The sequence below is a fragment of the Anomaloglossus baeobatrachus genome, chromosome 4, assembly GCF_048569485.1.
Source record: "Anomaloglossus baeobatrachus isolate aAnoBae1 chromosome 4, aAnoBae1.hap1, whole genome shotgun sequence".
In the NCBI taxonomy this organism is placed as follows: Eukaryota; Metazoa; Chordata; class Amphibia; order Anura; family Aromobatidae; genus Anomaloglossus; species Anomaloglossus baeobatrachus.
The window spans coordinates 274,801,333-274,820,526 of record NC_134356.1 but is presented as its reverse complement, the minus strand read 5'-3'; the positions used below and the strand labels follow the sequence as shown (position 1 = coordinate 274,820,526).

At 48.7% G+C, this 19,194-nt stretch overlaps 1 protein-coding gene across 1 annotated transcript in view; it reads right to left on the bottom strand.

Moving 5' to 3' along the window:
* The window catches only part of TBK1 (TANK binding kinase 1), a 110,116-nt gene that overhangs the window by 29,892 nt on the left and 61,030 nt on the right, over nt 1-19,194 (bottom strand). Inside the window, exons 9-12 of the mRNA XM_075342458.1 lie at nt 16,040-16,230; nt 14,378-14,436; nt 8,195-8,286; nt 6,642-6,743 (exon numbers count right to left, since the gene is read on the bottom strand). Of these exons, the coding sequence (XP_075198573.1) occupies nt 6,642-6,743; nt 8,195-8,286; nt 14,378-14,436; nt 16,040-16,230 (444 nt within the window). The remainder of the gene's footprint in view (nt 1-6,641; nt 6,744-8,194; nt 8,287-14,377; nt 14,437-16,039; nt 16,231-19,194) is intronic.

The following is a 19,194-nucleotide window of genomic DNA, read 5'->3' as shown; positions in this document are numbered from 1 at the left end:
GGCCTTAACACTGACATGCTGGAATATGTGCTAGCTACCTATGTAACAAAGTAATACCAAACAGATCAAATGTTTGGTCTCCTAGTGGGACTACTAAATAGTGTTAAAAAAAAAAAAAAGTGTTTGAGTGTTGGGAATTTTTTTTTTTGTTTTTTTAAATACAGTAAATTATTCTAATAATAAACACCTAAAAAAAAAGTATAGATGTCTGGTATCACTGCATCTGTAATGACTATTACATTAGAAATATATCATTATATATCCTATATCGCACAACAAATGCCATGAGAAAAAAAAAAGAAACTACAGCAGCTGCCATTTTTTGTTCTGTCTAATTCACAAATAAAATGAAATAAAAAAAAAATTGACTTCTACTTCAAAATACTACCAATAAAAGCTACAGCTTGTTATGCTAACGTAGAAATATGTAGTTGAAAAAAAATTATGTACCTTAATGTGTGTTTTTTTGTTATTTTCGTGAACAAAAGTGGTAAAACTTTTTTTTTTTTTTTTTTTTTTTTTTAACACCCCCCACCCCCAAAAAAAAAACCACAACACACCTTTAAAATTCGGCATCAGTGTAAATGTATCAGCCAGTACTTTACACCTGTCTCTATCTACCTTGTACACAGCATACAAAAAAGAAGGGAATTTTGTTTACTTACCGTAAATTCCTTTTCTTCTAGCTCCAATTGGGAGACCCAGACAATTGGGTGTATAGCTACTGCCTCCGGAGGCCGCACAAAGTACTACACTTAAAAGTGTAAGGCCCCTCCCCTTCTGGCTATACACCCCCCCGTGGGAGCACGGGTCCCTCAGTTTTAGTGCAAAAGCAAGAAGGAGGAAAGCCAATAACTGTTTCAAAAACAAATTCAATCCGATAAACAATATCGGAGAACGTAACTTATCAACATGAACAACATGTGCACCCGAAAAACAAATACCCTAAGAAAAAACAGGGCGGGTGCTGGGTCTCCCAATTGGAGCTAGAAGAAAAGGAATTTACGGTAAGTAAACAAAATTCCCTTCTTCTTTTTCGCTCCTAATTGGGAGACCCAGACAATTGGGACGTCCAAAAGCAGTCCCTGGGTGGGTAAAAGAATACCTCGTGATCGGGCTGTCAGGCAGCCCTTTCTTACAGGTGGGCCACCGCCGCCTGCAGGACTTGTCTACCTAGGCTGGCATCCGCCGAAGCGTAGGTATGCACCTGATAATGCTTGGTAAAAGTGTGCAGACTCGACCAGGTAGCCGCCTGGCACACCTGCTGAGCCGTAGCCTGATGCCGTAATGCCCAGGACGCACCCACGGCTCTGGTAGAATGGGCCTTCAGTCCAGAAGGAGTCGGAAGCCCAGCAGAACGGTAGGCGTGAAGAATTGGTTCCTTGATCCACCGCGCAAGGGTGGATTTGGAAGCTTGCGACCCTTTATGCTGACCAGGATAAAGAGTGCATCCGAACGGCGCAGAGGCGCCGTGCGGGAAATGTAGATCCTGAGTGCTCTCACCAGGTCCAACAGATGCAAACCCTTTTCAAATTGGTGAACTGGATGCGGACACAAAGATGGTAAAGTGATATCCTGATTGAGATGAAAGGAAGATACCACCTTGGGAAGAAACTCTGGAATTGGACGCAGTACTACCTTGTCTTGGTGAAACACCAGGAAGGGAGATTTGCAAGATAACGCCGCCAGCTCTGACACTCTCCGAAGAGACGTGACCGCCACCAGAAAAGCCACTTTCTGTGAAAGCCGAGAAAAGGAAATCTCCTTCATAGGCTCGAAAGGTGGCTTCTGGAGAGCAATTAGAACCTTGTTCAGATCCCAGGGTTCCAATGGCCGCTTGTAAGGGGGAACGATATGACAAACCCCTTGCAGGAACGTGCGTACCTTAGGAAGTCGCGCCAGGCGCTTCTGAAAGAATACGGATAGCGCAGAGACTTGTCCTTTAAGGGAGCTAAGCGACAAACCTTTTTCCAACCCAGACTGCAGGAAGGAAAGAAAAATAGGCAATGCAAATGGCCAGGGAGAAACTCCCTGAGCAGAGCACCAAGATAAGAATATCTTCCACGTTCTGTGGTAGATCTTGGCGGAGGATGGTTTCCTAGCCTGTCTCATGGTGGCAACAACATCATGAGATAAACCTGAGGTCCCTAGGATCCAGGACTCAATGGCCACACAGTCAGGTTCAGGGCCGCAGAATTCAGATGGAAAAACGGCCCTTGAGACAGCAAGTCTGGACGGCCTGGTAGCGCCCACGGTTGTCCTACTGTGAGATGCCACAGATCCAGGTACCACGACCTCCTTGGCCAGTCTGGAGCGACGAGAATGGCGCAACGGCAATCGGACCTGATTTTGCGGAGCACTCTGGGCAACAATGCCAGAGGTGGGAACACATAAGGTAGTCGGAACTGCGACCAATCCTGAACTAAGGCGTCTGCCGCCAGAGCTCGGTGATCGTGAGACCGTGCCATGAAAACCGGGACCTTGTTGTTGTGCTGTGACGCCATCAGGTCGACGTCCGGCATCCCCCAGCGGCGACAGATCTCCTGAAACACGTCCGGGTGAAGGGACCATTCCCCTGCGTCCATGCCCTGGCGACTGAGAAAGTCTGCTTCCCAGTTTTCCACGCCTGGGATGTGAACTGCGGATATGGTGGATTCTGTGTTTTCCACCCACGTCAGAATCCGCCGGACTTCTTGAAAGGCCCACCATCTTCCCTAGGAAATGCATGAGGCGTCTCAAGGAGTGGGACTGGTTCTGCAGGAGAGATTGCACCCCTGTCTGCAGAGAGCACTGCTTGTCCACTGGAAGCTTCACTATCGCTGAGAGAGTATGAAACTCCATGCCAAGATATGTTAGTGATTGGGTCGGGGTTAGATTTGACTTTGAAAAGTTGATAATCCACCCGAAACTCTGGAGAGTCTTCAGTGCCACGTTCAGACTGTGTTGGCATGCCTCTTGAGAGGGTGCCTTTATAAGTAGATCGTCCAAATACGGGATCACGGAGTGATCCTGCGAGTGCAGGACAGCTACTACTGCTGCCATGACCTTGGTGAAGACCCGAGGGGCTGTTGCCAGCCCGAAAGGTAACGCTACGAACTGCAGGTGTTCGCTTTCTATAACGAAGCGTAGAAAACGCTGATGCTCTGGCGCAATCGGCACGTGAAGATAAGCATCTTTGATGTCTATTGATGCTAAGAAATCTCCTTGAGACATTGAGGCTATGACGGAGCGTAGAGATTCCATCCGGAACCTCCTGGTTTTTACGTGTTTGTTGAGCAACTTTAGATCCAGGACGGGCCGAAAGGACCCGTCCTTCTTTGGCACCACAAACAGATTGGAGTAAAAACCGTGACCTTGTTCCTGAAGAGGAACGGAAGTCACCACTCCTTCCGCCTTTAGAGCGGCCACCGCCTGCAGCAGAGCATCGGCTCGGTCGGGCGGTGGGGAAGTTCTGAAGAAACGAGTTGGAGGACGAGAGCTGAACTCTATCCTGTACCCGTGAGACAGAATGTCCCTCACTCAACGGTCTTTGACCTGTGACAGCCAAATGTCGCCAAAGCGGGAGAGCCTGCCACCGACCGAGGATGCGGAGAGAGGAGGCTGAAAGTCATGAGGAAGCCGTCTTGGTAACGGTTCTTCCTGCTGTCTTTTTTGGGCGTGACTGAGTCCGCCAAGAATCTGAGCCTCTCTGATCCTTTTGAGTCCTTTTGGACGAGGAGAATTGGGACCTGCCTGAGCCTCGAAAGGACCGAAAACCAGACTGACCCCTCCTTTGTTGGGGCTTGTTTTGTCTGTGTTGAGGTAAGGATGAGTCCTTACCCTTGGAGTGTTTAATGATTTCATCCAAACGCTCCCCAAACAATCGGTCACGAGAAAAAGGCAAACTGGTTAAGCACTTCTTGGAAGCAGAATCTGCCTTCCATTCTCTCAACCACAGGGCTCTGCGCAAAACCACGGAGTTGGCTGACGCCACCGCCGTACGGCTCGTAGAGTCCAGGACAGCATTAATCGCGTAAGACGCGAATGCAGACATTTGAGAGGTCAATGGTGCCACCTGCAGGGCAGATGTACGTGTGACCGAGTCGACTTGTATAAGCCCAGCTGAAATAGCTTGGAGTGCCCATACGGCTGCGAAAGCTGGCGCCAACGACGCTCCAATAGCTTCATAGATGGATTTCAGCCAGAGCTCCATCTGCCTGTCAGTGGCATCTTTAAGTGCCGCTCCATCTTCTACTGCAACTAAAGATCTAGCTGCAAGCCTGGAGATTGGAGGGTCCACCTTGGGACACTGGGTCCAACCCTTGACCACGTCAGGGGGAAAAGGATAGCGTGTATCTTTAAGCCGTTTAGAAAACCGCTTCTCAGGATAAGCGTGGTGTTTCTGGATTGCATCTCTAAAGTCAGAGTGGTCCAGAAAAGTGCTTAATTTACGCTTGGGATATCTGAAATGGAATTTCTCCTGCTGTGAAGCTGCCTCCTCCGCAGGAGGAGCTGGCGGAGAAATATCTAACATCCTATTGATGGACGCTATAAGATCATTCACTATGGCGTCACCATCCGGTGTATCCAGATTGAGAGCGGTCCCAGGATCAGAATCTTGATCAGTTACATCCGCCTTATCACCCATAGATTCGTCCCGCTGGGATCCTGACCAGTGAGACGAAGTTGAGGGCCCCTCATAACGAGCCCGCTTAGGTTGTCTGGGACTGTCGTCCGAGTCAGAATCGTCACCCTGGGGTGCATGTGACACCCCCGGAGCTTGGAAGTGTTCCAGCTGAGGGGGACCAGGGAGCAATGATGCCACAGTGTCCATGGTCTGAGTTACTGGTCTAGACTGCAATGTTTCAAGAATCTTTGACATGGTCATAGACAATCTGTCAGCAAAAGCTGCAAACTCCGTTCCTGTCACCTGGACAGCATTCACAGGTGGTACACCCTGGGTCACGTCCAGCAGAGGCCCCGGCTGTGCAAGTTGCACAGGGGCCGAGCACTGCACACAATGGGGGTCAGTGGAACCTGCCGGTAGAGCAGCCCCACATGCGGTACAGGCAGCATATAATGTCTGTGCCTTGGCACCCTTGCATTTTGCGGACGACATGCTGTTGCCTCCTTGTAATCTAGGAGGGTATATAGCCGAGAATCACCAGCGACCGTACAGTACAAAGTATTTGCAAACACAAAATACTCAGTATACAAACGGCACAAGTGGGGGTGAGCCCTTGAGGCTGCTTACCGCCCGCTGAACAGCGGGTATGAGGCCGTAGAATCCCGTGTCTGGGTCTCCCCGTCTCCCCTCTGCAGCTCAGCGTGCAGGCAGGAATGGCTGCCGGCGTTCTGTGAAGAGGGGCGGACCGTGGGCGTGCCACAGACAAAGTGCGGGAAACTGCGTCCTACTGTGCCTGGTGTGAGGGCTGGAGTATGTAAAAAAAGACTCCAGCCCTCAGCGCTGATGCTCTGTACAGCGTCCCGCCCTCCTCCTGACTGGCAGGTGCGGAGGCGGGAACGAACGAACTAGGCCGCAAAAGCCGGGGACTGTAGTAATAAGCGCGGCCGTGATATATGCACGGTCAGCGCGGAAGTCCCCGGCGCACCACAAGTCCCAGCCGCGTCGCAGTCCCAGCGGCCGGCGCGACCGTTCTCCCTGAGTCTACCCACTCAGCTAAGCTGAAGTGAGGAAATGGCACAAGCGCAGCAGCGCTGTTGTCCCCGGCGCACTAACACACCCAGCAATGCTGCGGTGTGCGCGCGTATGCACGGGGACACAGAGTACCTTGACGGAGCAGGGCCATGTCCCTGACGATACTCAGCTCCATATCCAGCGGCTTCTCCAGGGGCTGCGGATGGAGCACGGTCTCAGTGCCTGGAGACCGGTAAAATCCCACTTCGCCCAGAGCCCTAATGGGGATGGGGAAGGAATCAGCATGTGGGCTCCAGCATCCGTACCCGCAATGGGTACCTCAACCTTAACAAGCACCACCGACAGAAAGTGGGGTGAGAAGGGAGCATGCTGGGGGCCCTGTATGGGCCCTCTTTTCTTCCATCCGACATAGTCAGCAGCTGCTGCTGACTAAACAGTGGAGCTATGCGTGCGTGTCTGACCTCCTTCGCACAAAGCAAAAACTGAGGGACCCGTGCTCCCACGGGGGGGTGTATAGCCAGAAGGGGAGGGGCCTTACACTTTTAAGTGTAGTACTTTGTGCGGCCTCCGGAAGCAGTAGCTATACACCCAATTGTCTGGGTCTCCCAATTAGGAGCGAAAAAGAAATAGAAAATGCAAAACAATGCCAACATTGTATATAAAATGTCAAAAAAAGCAGCAGAATTGGAGGGGTTTTTTTTCCAATTTTTATTTCTATTTCCATAAGTAAATAGTTCAAAGTCACGTGTTAGGTTGTGTGTACCCCAATATGTTGCCACTGACAAATACAACACGTCCTGCAAAAGAAAAAAGTCCTAGTACAGCTGCTTCTAAAAATGGATAAAAGAAAAAAAAAGTCATGGTTCCTAGAAGGTGACAACGAAAAAATAAATAAAAAAACAAAAAAAGTGTGGACATAAGGACCAAATTAGGTCTGGCTCTTAAGGGGGTGAATTAATCTGCAGGACATTAAAGGACACTTCAAGTTATTTCCACAACTTACGTCTTGAGGTCTTTTTCAATGGTCCTGTTGCAGAAGTTAAATTTCAGATGGACTTCAGTACTCTTGTGAACAGTCTCGTTATACTCATTCTTCATTACTTCACTGGAAAAGAGAGGACACTGCTGACAAGAGCTCTCCACTTGATAAGGATAGAAGAATAAGCATGCAGCGTTACCTTTTCTACTAATTGTGATGTAGTTGGAGAAAATACTGCCTCCGACACAGCCTTACATTTTAACATTAAAGGGGTATTCCCATCTCCAAGATTTATTATTATTATTATTATTATTATTATTATTATTAATAATAATAATAATAGCAAATACCTTTTAGAAATGTAGTCCAGTTTTCCTGATAAGATGTCACTTCATGTGTAGGGCATTGCAGTAACTTAAGTATCCATGGTCACTTGCAACTAACTGTCCCCAATAAGTGGGGCCGAACCTTGGATACCTAAGCTACTGTAATACCCTGCAGATAAGGTGAGTGATCTAGAAATGTAGTATAGTTCTCTTGAAAAGCTAAGTGTAGGTATTTGCTAATAATATTATTAATACACCTATTACATATTGGGATAGGATCTTGAAGATGGGAATAATCATTTAACTTCACCTTCAAAACAGCAGCAGCAAATTATGTGATAAGATAAGCTTTTCATTCTCCAGTAGTGATACAATGACAGTTGTTAGTGCTTCTTTACAGAATTATACTGATTATAACAGTAAAGAAAAAAAATTGCATCATTTTACAGCTATTCATTTGTCCTAGTGTTCAATTATCCATCCCTCAATATTGAAGCACTGGAGGAAAGGGGTTGTAAGGACAATATACCGTATTTTTCGTTTTATAAAGATGCACCGGATTATAAGACGCACCCCAAATTTAGAGATAAAAAAGAAGGTAAAAAAAAATGGGGTCCATCTTATACTTTGTTGTTGTCTTTCCGGAGGGGGGGCCGCAGTAGTGGTGAAGCGGGTCACAGGAGGCAGAGGTTGTGGTGGCAGCAGCGGTCAGTGGCAGCAGCAGCAGCGGTTTGTGCCGGCAGTAGCGGCGGGTCCGTGGTGTCAATGGCCACAGTAGCAACGGCGGCGGTCAGTGGCGGCGGCAGCAGCAGGTCCGTGGCGGCGGGTCAGTAGTGGAGCAGGCCGGTGCGTGAGTGCCTCAGTCTGTCCGCGGTCCCGGTTCAAATGATGGCGCCTGGAGCGGCGCATGCACAAATGGAGCTTTTCATCCAAGGGCTCCATCTGCGCACGCGCTGACTCTTGGCGCTATCATTTGAACCGGGACCACCCACCTGCCCGCACAGAGAGGCAAATGGCCTTTAGCACAGAGAGGGAGCCGGCCGCCCGCACTCAGCCACAGGCACCCGGTGGCTATCTTTGGATTTTAAGACGCACCCCTTATTTTCCTCCCATGTTTTTGGGAGGAAAAGTGTGTCTTATAATCTGAAAAATACGGTAGTTAAATTTCTCAGTCTGTAGATCTGTAAAAACCTGTATAATGGTATAAACCTTTTTAACCATATTTGATGGTGGGGGGGGGAATTCACTTACATAAGCCAAGAAATTCCTTTCCGTGTAAGGTCCTGCGTAAGCAACAATGATGAGGCAATCCGGCAGTAGTAGCAGACAACTCCAGTAACTGCCTGGTGAACAAAATAGGACATCTTTAGCACGACAACATATAAAAAAGGGAATTTTGTTTACTTACCGTAAATTTTTTTTCTTCTAGCTCCTATTAGGAGACCCAGACAATTGGGGTGTATAGCTTCTGCCTCCGGAGGCCACACAAAGTATTACACTTTTAAAAAAGTGTAACCCCTCCCCTCTGCCTATACACCCTCCCGTGGATCACGGGCTCCTCAGTTTTGGTGCAAAAGCAGGAAGGAGAAAACTTATAAATTGGTCTAGGGTAAATTCAATCCGAAGGATATTCGGAGAACTGAAGACCATGAACCATAAGAACAAATCAACATCAACAACATGTGTACACAAAAGAACAACCAGCCCGAAGGGCACAGGGGCGGGTGCTGGGTCTCCCAATAGGAGCTAGAAGAAAAGGAATTTACGGTAAGTAAACAAAATTCCCTTTTTCTTTGTCGCTCCATTGGGAGACCCAGACAATTGGGACGTCCAAGAGCAGTCCCTGGGTGGGTAAAAGAATACCTCAATAAAAGGAGCCGAAAACGACCCCCTCTTACATGTGGGCAACCGCCGCCTGGAGGACTCGCCTACCTAGACTGGCGTCTGCCGAAGCATAGGCATGCACTTGATAGTGCTTCGTGAAAGTGTGCAGACTAGACCACGTAGCTGCCTGACACACCTGCTGAGCCGTCGCCCGGTGCCGCAAAGCCCAGGACGCACCTACGGCTATGGTAGAATGGGCTTTCAACCCTGAAGGAAGTGGAAGCCCAGAAGAACGGTAGGCCTCGAGAATCGGTTCCTTGATCCACCGAGCCAAGGTTGACTTGGAGGCCTGAGAGCCCTTACGCTGGCCAGCGACAAGGACAAAGAGCGCGTCTGAACGGCGCAGGGGCGCCGTGCGAGACACGTAGAACCGGAGTGCTCTCACTAGATCCAAAGAGTGCAAATCCTTTTCACACTGGTGAATTGGATTAGGGCAAAAGGAAGGCAAGGAGATATCCTGATTTAGATGAAAGGGGGATACCACCTTAGGAAGAAATTCCGGGACAGGACGCAGAACCACCTTATCCTGGTGAAAAACCAGGAAGGGGGCTTTGCATGACAGCGCTGCAAGCTCAGACACTCTCCGAAGTGATGTGACCGCCACCAGGAAGGCCACCTTCTGAGAAAGACGGGAAAGAGAAACATCCCACAGCGGCTCAAAAGGCGGCTTTTGAAGAGCCGTCAGAACCCTGTTAAGATCCCAAGGATCCAACGGACGTTTGTAAGGTGGGACCATGTGGCAAACCCCCTGCAGGAACGTGCGGACCTGCGGAAGCCTGGCTAGACGCTTTTGAAAAAACACGGAGAGCGCCGACACTTGTCCCTTGAGAGAGCCGAGGGACAAACCCTTGTCCATTCCAGATTGTAGGAATGAAAGAAATGTGGGTAAAGCAAACGGCCATGGAGACAAACCGTTATCAGAGCACCAGGATAAGAAAAGTTGCCAAGACCTGTAATAGATTTTGGCGGACGTTGGCTTCCTGGCTTGTCTCATGGTGGCAATGACATCCTGAGATAACCCTGAAGACGCTAGGAGCCAGGACTCAATGGCCACACAGTCAGGTTGAGGGCCACAGAATTCAGATGGAAAAACGTCCCTTGTGACAGCAAGTCTGGACGGTTTGGAAGCGCCCACGGTTGACCCACCGTGAGATGCCACAGATCCGGATACCACGACTGCCTCGGCCAGTCTGGAGCGACGAGAATGGCGCGACGGCAGTCGGACCGGATCTTGCGTAGTACTCTGGGCAGCATTGCCAGAGGGGGAAACACATATGGCAGTCGAAACTGCGACCAATCCTGGACCAGAGCGTCCGCTGCCAGAGCTCTGTCATCCTGAGACCGTGCCATGAAGGCCGGGACCTTGTTGTTGTGTCTCGATGCCATGAGATCGACGTCTGGCGTTCCCCAGCGGCGACAGATCTCTCGAAACACGTCTGGGTGAAGAGACCATTCTCCCCGCGTCCATGCCCTGACGACTGAGAAAATCTGCTTCCCAGTTTTCCACGCCCGGGATGTGAACTGCGGAGATGGTGGAGCCTGTGACTTCCACCCACTGCAGAATCAGCTCGACTTCCTGGAATGCTTGACGACTGCGAGTGCCGCCTTGGTGGTTGATGTAGGCGACGGCAGTGGCGTTGTCCGACTGGATTCGGATCTGCCTGCCCTCCAGCCACCGATGGAAAGCCAATAGGGCTAGATATACTGCCCTTATCTCCAGAACATTGATCTGAAGGGACGACTCTATTGGAGTCCAGGTTCCTTGAGCCCTGTGGTGGAGAAAAACCGCTCCCCAACCTGACAGGCTCGCGTCCGTGGTGACCACGGCCCAGGTTGGGGGGAGGAAGGATTTTCCCCGAGACAGATGTGGGTAGGAGCCACCACTGAAGTGATGTTTTGGTTGCAAGTGAAAGAGAGATGTTCTTGTCGAGGGAAGCCGAACTCTTGTCCCATTTGCGAAGAATGTCCCATTGGAGTGGCCGTAGATGGAATTGCGCGAACGGCACTGCCTCCATAGCTGCAACCATCTTCCCCAGGAAGTGCATGAGGCGCCTTAAGGGATGTGACTGACTCCGAAGAAGTGACTGCACCCCCGCCTGCAGAGAAAGCTGTTTGTCCCGCGGTAGCTTGACTAACGCTGGAAGGGTATGAAACTCCATCCCGAGGTAAGTCAGTGATTGGGTCGGCGTCAACTTGGATTTCGGGAAATTGATGATCACCCGAACTGCTGGAGAGTCGCCAGAGTGACGGTAAGACTCCGTTGACACGCCACCCGAGAAGGGGCCCTGACTAGGAGATCGTCCAAGTATGGGATTACCGAGTGGCCCTGAGAGTGCAGGGCCGCCACGACGGATGCCATGACTTTGGTGAAGACCCGTGGGGCTGTCGCCAAGCCGAAGGGCAATGCGACGAACTGGAGGTGTTCGTCCCCGATGGCGAAACGCAGGAAACGTTGGTGTTCGGGTGCGATCGGCACATGGAGATAAGCATCCTTGATGTCGATCGATGCTAGGAAGTCTCCTTGTGACATCGAGGCGATGACCGAGCGGAGAGATTCCATCCGAAACCGTCTGGTTCTCACATGTCTGTTGAGCAGCTTGAGGTCCAGAACGGGACGGAAAGACCCGTCCTTTTTTGGCACCACGAACAAGTTGGAGTAAAATCCGCGACCACGATCCTGAAGGGGAACGGGAATCACAACTCCTTCCATCTTTAGAGCGTCCACCGCCTGAAACAGTGCGTCTGCCTGTGCAGGGGGTGGGGAGGTTCTGAAAAAACGAGCCGTAGGTCGAGAGCTGAACTCTATCCTGTAACCATGAGACAGAATGTCTCTCACCCATCGGTTTTGAACGTGTGGCCACCAGGCGTCGCCAAAGCGGGAGAGCCTGCCGCCGACCGAGGATGTGGCTAGATGAGGCCAAGAGTCATGAGGAGGCCGTCTTGGAGGCAGTGCCTCCTGCGGCCTTTTGGGGGCGTGACTAGATCCGCCACCCATAGGAGTTCTTCTGGCCTTTCTCCGGCCGGTTGGACGAAGAGGATTGGGGCTTGGCGGAGGGACGAAAGGACCGAAACCTCGATTGGATTTTTCTCTGCTGAGGTCTCTTAGGTTTGGACTGGGGTAAGGAGGAGTCCTTTCCCGAGGATTCCTTAATAATCTCATCCAACCGTTCGCCAAACAAACGTTCGCCAGAAAAAGGCAAACCAGTTAAGAACCTTTTGGAAGCAGAGTCTGCTTTCCATTCGCGCAGCCACATGGCCCTGCGGACTGCCACGGAGTTAGCAGATGCTACAGCCGTACGGCTAGCAGAGTCCAGGACGGCGTTCATGGCGTAGGACGAAAATGCTGATGCCTGAGAGGTCAAGGAAGACACATGCGGAGCAGAATTCCGCGTGACAGCATTAATCTCAGTCAGACATGCCGAGATTGCTTGGAGAGCCCACACAGCCGCAAAGGCCGGGGCAAAAGACGCGCCCGTGGCCTCATAAATAGACTTCACCAAGAGCTCTGTCTGTCAGTGGCATCCTTCAGGGATGAGCCATCGGTAACAGACACAACGGACCTAGCAGCCAATCTAGAGACTGGCGGATCCACCTTGGGTGAGGGCGCCCAGCCCTTAACGACCTCAGGTGAAAAGGGATAACGCGTGTCAGAGTGCCTTTTAGCAAAACGCTTGTCCGGGACCGCTCTGGGCTTCTGGACAGCGTCCCTGAAGTTAGAGTGATCAAAGAACGTATTGCGCGTACGTTTGGGGAATCGAAATTGTTGTTTCTCCTGCTGAGAAGCCGACTCCTCTACCGGTGGAGGCGGGGGAGAGAGATCCAACACCTGGTTGATGGACGAAATAAGATCATTTACTAAGGCGTCCCCCTCAGGGGTATCAAGGTTGAGGGCGAAGTCAGGGTCAGAGCCCTGAGCTCCCACGTCCGCCTCGTCATCCTGAGAGTCCTCCAGCTGAGATCCAGAGCAGCGTGAGGAGGCCGGGGAAGAGTCCCAGCGAGGCCGCTTAGCCGGTCTGGGACTGCGATCCGGGCAGGAGTCCTCCGCCTGGGACCTAGGGGCTATCCTGGGAGCGCGCTGCGGCGCGGACCGAGAAGGCCCTGGAGGAGACAAACTAACAGGGGCCGGGGCCTGTGAAGAGCCCGGTCTGGACTGCAAAGCCTCAAGGAGCTTAGATGACCATTTGTCCATAGACTGTGCAATGGATTGAGAAAGTGACAGAGTTTCTCAGCGAAAGAGGCCAATGACGGTGACTCTGTCCCTGCAGCCTGCTCAGGAGGAGCAGGGGGATCTACATGAGCCGAGGGGTCCACAAGTGCCCCGGGCTCCGGCTGAGCAAGCGTGGCAGGAGTTGAGCATTGATCACAGTGAGGGTAGGTGGATCCCGCAGGCAACATAGCCCCACAAGAGAGACAGGCTGCGAAAAAAACCTGTGTGCACGACATGCTGCAAGCAATAAGTGTCCCTTAGGAGAGCGACCACTGAGGGTATATGGGAAAGGGTTAAACAGCCGTTCCGAATATATATAATATATGTAGATATATATATATATCACGGCACCCTAGGGGAACCAGCACCGGGTGACCGGTGTGGCTTACCAACCGCTGGTGTCCACCAGATTCCCTGTCGTGGGTCCTCCAGAGCTGTAGAGATGTGCAGCTGCAGCATACACCGGCAGAATGCCAAACATGGCCGCCGGAGCTCTCAAGGGGGGAGTGGAGCCATGGGCGGCGCCGGCAAAAGGCGGGAATCTGGAGGCCCCATAGTGGTCCATGAGAGGGGAGGGGAGGCATGCAAGGATGCTCCAGCCCTCTGTCGGTAATACCGCCCTTCCCCCTGACAAGCAGGCCCGGGGGCGGGATTTTTCGCGACTAGGCCGCGATGAAGCCGGGGACTAAATTTAAGGCTGTGCCCGACAAGCAGGCACGGCCGGCGCGGAAGTCCGATGAAAAAACAACGGACGGCGCTACTGGGGAGAGAGGCGACCTCTCTCCCCGTACCGTCCCCCCGTGGGGACACAGAGTACCTTGAAGGTGCAGGGCCCGGTCCCTGGGGATGAAACCGCTCCGGTCCAGCAGGTTCCACCAGGGGCTGCGGATGGAGCACGGTCTCAGCATGTGAATGACCGATGAAGCTCCCACTTCTCCCAGAGCCGCATAAGGGATGGTGAAGGAGACGGCATGTGGCTCCAGCCTTTGTACCCGCAATGGGTACCTCAACCTTAACAACACCGCCGACATAGTGGGGTGAGAAGGGAGCATGCCGGGGACCCCATAGGGGACCTCTTTTCTTCTGTCATACTATGTATGATAAATCTTTTTTTTTTTTTTTTTCTATGGAGTGGATGTGTGCCTCCTTCCACACAAAGCATAAAACTGAGGAGCCCGTGATCCACGGGAGGGTGTATAGGCAGAGGGGAGGGGTTACACTTTTTTAAAAGTGTAATACTTTGTGTGGCCTCCGGAGGCAGAAGCTATACACCCAATTGTCTGGGTCTCCCAATGGAGCGACAAAGAAATATATGTTAGAATTAATATAAGTAAAACACAAACCTTTCCCATGTTGGCATCAATATCCAAGTCATAATGTGAATGAAGTTTAGGGATGGAAACTGGGGAAAAAAAAAAAAAAAGATTATTAATTCCAGGTCTTGGCTCACCACTATAATGACTGAAATGACTAGTTGTATAACCATTGTCTCAGCCTATAAGAAAGGAGCACCCAGCCCTATAGGACAGCATTTTACTGCAATGTGCTACCACACCATGTTTCCCTGAAAATAAGACCTAAACCAAAAATAAGCCTTAGCATGATTTTACAGGATTTTTGGAGTATGCTTGAAATATAAGCCCTATTCCAAAAATAAGCCCTAGTTACACTCAGGGCCAGCATTAGGGGGGGGGGTCAAATATCACAATTTCTCAGGGCACCATTCTCTTAGGGACCCCAGCAGTTGTTTTCCGAGGTGAAGATTGTTTAAGGAGCTTTGATGACTTTAGTCATGTGACATGATGTAATCAAAGGTCTCTAAGTGCGGGAGCCTAAAAGAACTGAAGAGGAGACAGGCCGTTATGCAGGACTGGCATGAGGGAAAGCAAACTGCAGTTTCACAGGGACCACCGTTCTCCAAGGGACCTCAGTGTTTATATCCTGATGATATCACTGCTTCAGGACCTTTCTGACATGTCATGTGACTAAAGCTGTCACCAAAAGGTCTCTTAACTGCAGGAGTCTAAGGTTGCAAAAGCCCTAACCATCTTTCGGAGCCAAAAAAAAATATAAAACCCTGTCTTATTTTTGAGGAAACAGGGTAAAAGTTAACATTAATATAGTAAATAGTGATGAGCGAGTACTACCAATGCTTGGCATTTGTAACAAGCAGTTGTATGCTTGAGCGGCGCGAGTCGAGCGGCAGAGTGTAATGGAAGTCAATGGGGAAGATTTCCTGGAAAAATGCTCAAGACTCCCATTGTCTTAAATTATACTTAGGTGCTTGAGTCGCGCCCATCAGAGCATCCAACTGCTCTTAACGATTTGTTTTGAAAAGGGTCGTCCTCTTTCCCATAGGATAATGTACCTTAAAAGCCCCCCATCCCCTTTTTTTTTTTTTTTAACTAACCCCCCCCTTCCCCGGAACCAGCGCTGCGTCCCAGCCACTTGCCCAGTTTCTGTAGTTTGGCTGCAGTGGTGATGTTACATCAACAACGATACAGCCAAATACTGAGCTCAGCAGTTCTGTCAATGTAGTTGCTAGCTGCTGATCTGAGTAATTCGCTGCAGCATTGTTTTTCACGACACCGCTGTAGCCTATCACTGAGCTCAGCGGTTACCATCTACATAGGAAAAGCGCAGAGCTTAGTAATTGGCTATAATGCTGTCTATATGACACCATTGCTGCAGCGACAGCACTTGATCCAGTGAGGGTAAGGAAAATAGTTTTCTTTTGTTTTTTTAAAGCAACAGAGTTCATGGGCAAATATTTTTGAAAAAAAAAACCAACTCACTGAAAAATGATGAAATAATAAAAAATAGACCCCAACTACAGTGTCAGCAAAGACTATTTTGGGGACACTTTTTGTTAAAGCGGTCATTAGACCAAGTCCGATATAAATGGGTAAGTATCACACAATTGTTTATTGCCAACAGCTGATGCAGAATGGACTAGGTGAGTGCTTTGCACTGTTGTAGGCCATTGCATTAATAAATGTACTTACTTTCCTCATATCGCAGACCGATGACCGTCATCATTTCCCGAGTTACCACAAAGATGGGATTTTCTTCTGTAGTCACAGGGAACTGCTGGGCTAGTCTGCCGGTCTCTAGAAGTCTGCCTTCAAAAAGAAACTCCTGGTTCTGACATGGGATCTTTGTCTGTTTATACAGCAAGTCATGAAAGTCTGTAGGCCTGAAAACAACACAGCATTGTAGGCGAGGACAATATCCACACTTATGACCATCAAACAGTTGCAGTTGGTGTGATTTGCAGCTATTTTGTTCTTAACAGCGTACACATCTCAAATAATGATTATCATGGATCAGAATACAATGTGACTGATGGGCCCGGCATCATCCCCAAAAGATCTACTTAAAGGGGAAAATCAGCCAAAAATACATTCTGACAAATCATCAATATATTCTTATGAATTTCCCATGAATAAAGTCTGTGATTTTGGACTACCAATAACCAGAATGAAAGCGTTCAAAAAAGCTGAAAGGGAATTGGCTAGAAAAATCTACCCCATCACCCACCCCAAACTGCATATGTGGACATGTAGGTCTTTGAAAACCAAATCCTCTATAACTTCTAAACATAAATCTGCATATCTTTATTAATGTGCAAATGAGACTTTTTTTTCCTTAATTTTTTTATTATTATTATTTAGAGAGGATTAAAGGGAGTCTGTCAGTAACATCAATTACCCCTCCAGGAAACAAATATATTGCCATACAAGTCTTTGAGAGCTAAATCCATTCACACCTTGTATATCATCCATCTGTTGCTGCATTTCCAAGCAATCAACCTTTTAATTAGTTTGCAAATGAGGCATTAAGTGCTCTGGATCTGACCTAGCACTGCCCAAACCACTGCCCTCCAAAGTTCCCTTGCCCAGAACTAGCCTCTTTAGTTTGATTATCTGATTTCCTTGCCTGGCACCAGACCTCACACATGCAGTGACCCCATCAGTCAAGCTAAAGAGGCTGGTGCTGGGAAACCATCTTGTGAGGCAGTGGCTTGGAAAGGGCTTTGTCACACCCAGAGCACTTAATGCCTCATTTACATTTGAATTAAAAGGCTGATTGCTTGGAAATGCAGCAAAAGATAGACAAAATAAAAGGTGTTGATGGATTTAGCTCTCAAAGACTTGTATGCCACTATATTGGTTTTCTGGAGGGGTAATTGATGTTACTGACATACTCCCTTTAATCATCTATAAAATCAAAAAACAAAGCAACAGTCAATTCAAAGACTGACAACCTGTTCCTTTTAGTTTGTTGATTATGTCCTGCGCAGTCTATTTGACTTTACTATATGAGTAAAAACAATACGTAGCTAGCCAGCATAGTACACTAGCAATAACCTCCTCACTGCCACTTTCTGTATGCAATAATAGCAGCAGCCAGCCATTTTTTCAGAAATGGAAGGTTTTAAGTGGCTATTAGTATGTGAGCTCCATCCCCTATAAATGTTATAGTCTGTCTGCTGGGAACTGGTATTATAGCCTAGTGATATGCACATCTATGGCACCCAAGACAGACTTAAAGAGATTTAGACGCAGTGTGAAAAGGAGGATTTGTCAAGACTGAGCAAGATTACTCTATATGTATCAAAGACATATTAGAAGGCAAAATCTTAAACTCCTAAACTTTATTTTTCTGTTTCATTTGGCCAACAGCCACAAGATAATGATAGAATATTCCTAAATACCTGATTTTAGGATAGAGAATATTAAACTGTTGTTGAGAATATAATAAGATGGCCGTAGTCAAGTAATTTAAACTGTAGTCCGTCCTAATCGTGTGACAGGACAAGTAGCATTTACACTGTAGTCCGTCCAAATCGTGTGACAGGACAAGTAGCATTTACACTGTAGTCCGTCCAAATCGTGTGACAGGACAAGTAGCATTTACACTGTAGTCCGTCCTAATTGTGTGACAGGACAAGTAGCATTTACACTGTAGTCCGTCCAAATCGTGTGACAGGACAAGTAGCATTTACACTGTAGTCAGTCCTAATCGTGTGACAGGACAAGTAGCATTTACACTGTAGTCCGTCCTAATCGTGTGACAGTACAAGTAGCATTTACACTGTAGTCCGTCCTAATCGTGTGACAGGACAAGTAGCATTTACACTGTAGTCCGTCCTAATCGTGTGACAGGACAAGTAGCATTTACACTGTAGTCCGTCCTAATCGTGTGACAGGACAAGTAGCATTTACACTGTAGTCCGTCCTAATCGTGTGACAGTACAAGTAGCATTTACACTGTAGTCCGTCCTAATCGTGTGACAGGACAAGTAGCATTTACACTGTAGTCCGTCCTAATCGTGTGACAGGACAAGTAGCATTTACACTGTAGTCCGTCCTAATCGTGTGACAGGACAAGTAGCATTTACACTGTAGTCCGTCCTAATCGTGTGACAGGACAAGTAGCATTTACACTGTAGTCCGTCCTAATCGTGTGACAGGACAAGTAGCATTTACACTGTAGTCCGTCCTAATCGTGTGACAGTACAAGTAGCATTTACACTGTAGTCCGTCCTAATCGTGTGACAGGACAAGTAGCATTTACACTGTAGTCCGTCCTAATCGTGTGACAGGACAAGTAGCATTTACACTGTAGTCCGTCCTAATCGTGTGACAGGACAAGTAGCATTTACACTGTAGTCCGTCCTAATCGTGTGACAGGACAAGTAGCATTTACACTGTAGTCCGTCCTAATCGTGTGACAGGACAAGTAGCATTTACACTGTAGTCCGTCCTAATCGTGTGACAGGACAAGTAGCATTTACACTGTAGTCCGTCCTAATCGTGTGACAGGACAAGTAGCATTTACACTGTAGTCCGTCCTAATCGTGTGACAGGACAAGTAGCATTTACACTGTAGTCAGTCCTAATCGTGTGACAAGACAAACAGAAGTATAAAGCTGAACAGTCTCAACTGACAAAGGAAAATAAATCTTTTTGACTGACTGAGCACAAAGATTTTTTTATCCAGTCACAGTCCTCAATGTTCAGTCTGCCAAGGAGATTTACTTCTGATGTTACAGACCTTCTTATCAGCTTATAAAAGGTATGTGTGCTTTCAATACAGCTCCTCTGTCAGTTGAAACACAGGTTTCAGTAGCTGTGTGTCTTCAGAGTGCAGCCAA